The 2,310-nt window shown below is 49.8% G+C and overlaps 1 protein-coding gene across 1 annotated transcript in view; it reads right to left on the bottom strand.

The window, feature by feature from the left end:
* GRIP2 (glutamate receptor interacting protein 2) overlaps window positions 1-2,310 on the bottom strand; it is a 52,874-nt gene that overhangs the window by 23,913 nt on the left and 26,651 nt on the right. Inside the window, exons 4-5 of the mRNA XM_015585755.1 lie at window positions 1,358-1,503; window positions 577-663 (exon numbers count right to left, since the gene is read on the bottom strand). Of these exons, the coding sequence (XP_015441241.1) occupies window positions 577-663; window positions 1,358-1,503 (233 nt within the window). The remainder of the gene's footprint in view (window positions 1-576; window positions 664-1,357; window positions 1,504-2,310) is intronic.

Below are 2,310 nucleotides of genomic sequence, written 5' to 3'. Positions count from 1 at the left end.
TGATGCCCAGAGGCCCCGACCCAACACCTAAGCAGGCTCCCTTAATCAAATCTATTTGAGGACTTTGTCCTTGCTAGTCACAGGCCCTCGTACGAGATACCAACTATAAATTCACCCCTCCCTACCCAGCGCTGGGGCAAAAAGTTGGGAAAATGACCAAAGTCCACTCCCTGTTAAGTGGTTCGCTCCTTTTCCTTGATCTCATACTATTTCTCTTTTTGCCCTGGGTGTTAGCTCCAAACTGTGTTCTCAACTTCGGTAGCAGCTTTCACCATCATTTCCTGGTACTTTTACCTCTCACCCCCCTCAACCATGCACACTTCATGGCTTGGCAATTTTCCATTTAACACTTAATAGTCCTGGGTTCTTTAAAGTCAGAAGAACCCACACGCACACAAATATATATAGCATATATACATATATATGTATGTAGCATATATACATATACTATATAAGATTTAGATATAGATTTATATACATATATAAAACGTATTTATTAAAGCAAAACAGAACACATACACGATTAGAATTAGCCACCTTCCTAGCCCCTGAACCAAGGGCAACTCTTATACTGACCTCTGAGGACAAAGCCAAAGCTATTGCCCTCCTTGTAGAGGGAGACGTCCACTGTCTTTGAAATGGTCCCTGGGTTGTTCTCAGGGCCTAGAGAGAAATGAAGGACTCCTTTGAGTCTCTCAGTCACATCGCCCAGCTGGCAGACATCCCCAAAGCTCATTCCAGGAGAGTTGGGTAACAAATCACAGAGATTATAGGGACAGTAAACTCCTTCCCATTTCACAGGTAGGACAAGTGAGGCTTAGAGGGACCCTTTCCCCTAATATCCACTTAGTCCACCACTTAGAGAGGAAGGGGACTGCCCAAGGTCACACAGAGACGATGACGGAACTCAGGCTTGAATCCATAGCTGGTGAGCTAGGCCAGGGTTGAATTCCAGACAATTATCCAATTTCAAGACTTTAGACCAACTTTAACAATTCACAGCTAGGCTAAACCCTAGGCCACTCAGTGCAGGATGGTAGGGTAGGGGCAGTGGGAGAGCAGGGAGCAATTTATTCAGCCAGTGTTCCCAAAACTTTCCCCCTTAAAGGAAAAACTTCTGGAAACTAACTATGCAAAATGATCATGGGTTATAAACAGGGCCCTGCCACCTCCTGGTGAACAGCTAACTGTAGTCATAGGCAAAGCCCCTAGGTGAGACATGGATGTTTGTTGCCAGTCTCCAGATCCCACCTACCCCATCAGGCATGATCCCCAACACCTAAGCCCTGGTGGGGAGGGAGCTGTGTACACCCACAACCAAGGCAGTGGAGAAAGTTCCCTGTCCAAGGGCACCCACCGGGCGGGGGCAGCTCATACTCCACCTCCAGCACCACACGTTCGCCCACATTCTTGAGCAGGGTGATGATCTCATCATGGCGAAGTCTGGTCAAATGGATACCATTCACTGACCGAATATAGTCACCCACATTCAGCAGGTCACTCCTGGGAACGAGGAGGCCAGAGCACACACATGGTGTCAGGTGCCAGCATTCACATCCACCGTCCCCCCAACCCCCGTCCCTCACCTTGAATCTTTATGATCTCTGGATCCCCATTTTACAGGTGGGGAATTTAGGCTCAGAGGTCATACAATGTCCAGGGTCATGCGGTGAGTAAGTAGGAGAGTGTGGATTTTAACCTGGACCTGTCTAACACCCAGGCCTGGCATTCCCCATTGATGCTGGTCTGCCTGCTTTTCCTCCAGCTGAGGTGTCACCCTCATAGCTCTAACCAGCTCCAGAGGAGCTTGCAGAGTGGCCAGGTCTTTGCCTCCCTGGATTTTCACTGCTAATCTTTTGTTCTGTTCAGCTGGACACTTAGCAGTGCCGGACCCATGCAGACCCAGAGAGGCTAACTCCCATGTTTCATGGAACTTGTGGTCCAAGGGAGCCACAGAGGTGAGATGATAGGTGAATCCAGAGCAACGTGTGCAGAAACGGCATGCAGGTCTGTGTGAGCAGAGCAGCTGCCCCAGCCTGGGGTTGGCAGGCTTTCCAGAGGCAGTATGGAAGGATGGATAGGAGTCTGCCAGGAAGATGTCATGGGGAATGGGACTTCCAGGCAGAGGAAACTGCATAGGCAAAGGCCTGGAGGGCCTGGCAAGATGGCGGCACTGTGGCCAAGTTAGGCCCAGGTTTAAAGGGACAGAGACGAAGCCGGGGCCTAGAATGATAGCCCCCACTGTAGGCCTTCCTTCCGTAGGTGCTCCTGGAAACAACTGCCTGGTTGCTTTGCCTAAAGCCCGAATAC

Source organism: Pteropus alecto, unplaced genomic scaffold (genome assembly GCF_000325575.1).
Source record: "Pteropus alecto unplaced genomic scaffold, ASM32557v1 scaffold92, whole genome shotgun sequence".
Lineage (NCBI taxonomy): Eukaryota > Metazoa > Chordata > Mammalia > Chiroptera > Pteropodidae > Pteropus > Pteropus alecto.
The sequence above is the reverse complement of the archived record's forward strand: the minus strand, read 5'-3'. Positions and strand labels throughout refer to the sequence as shown.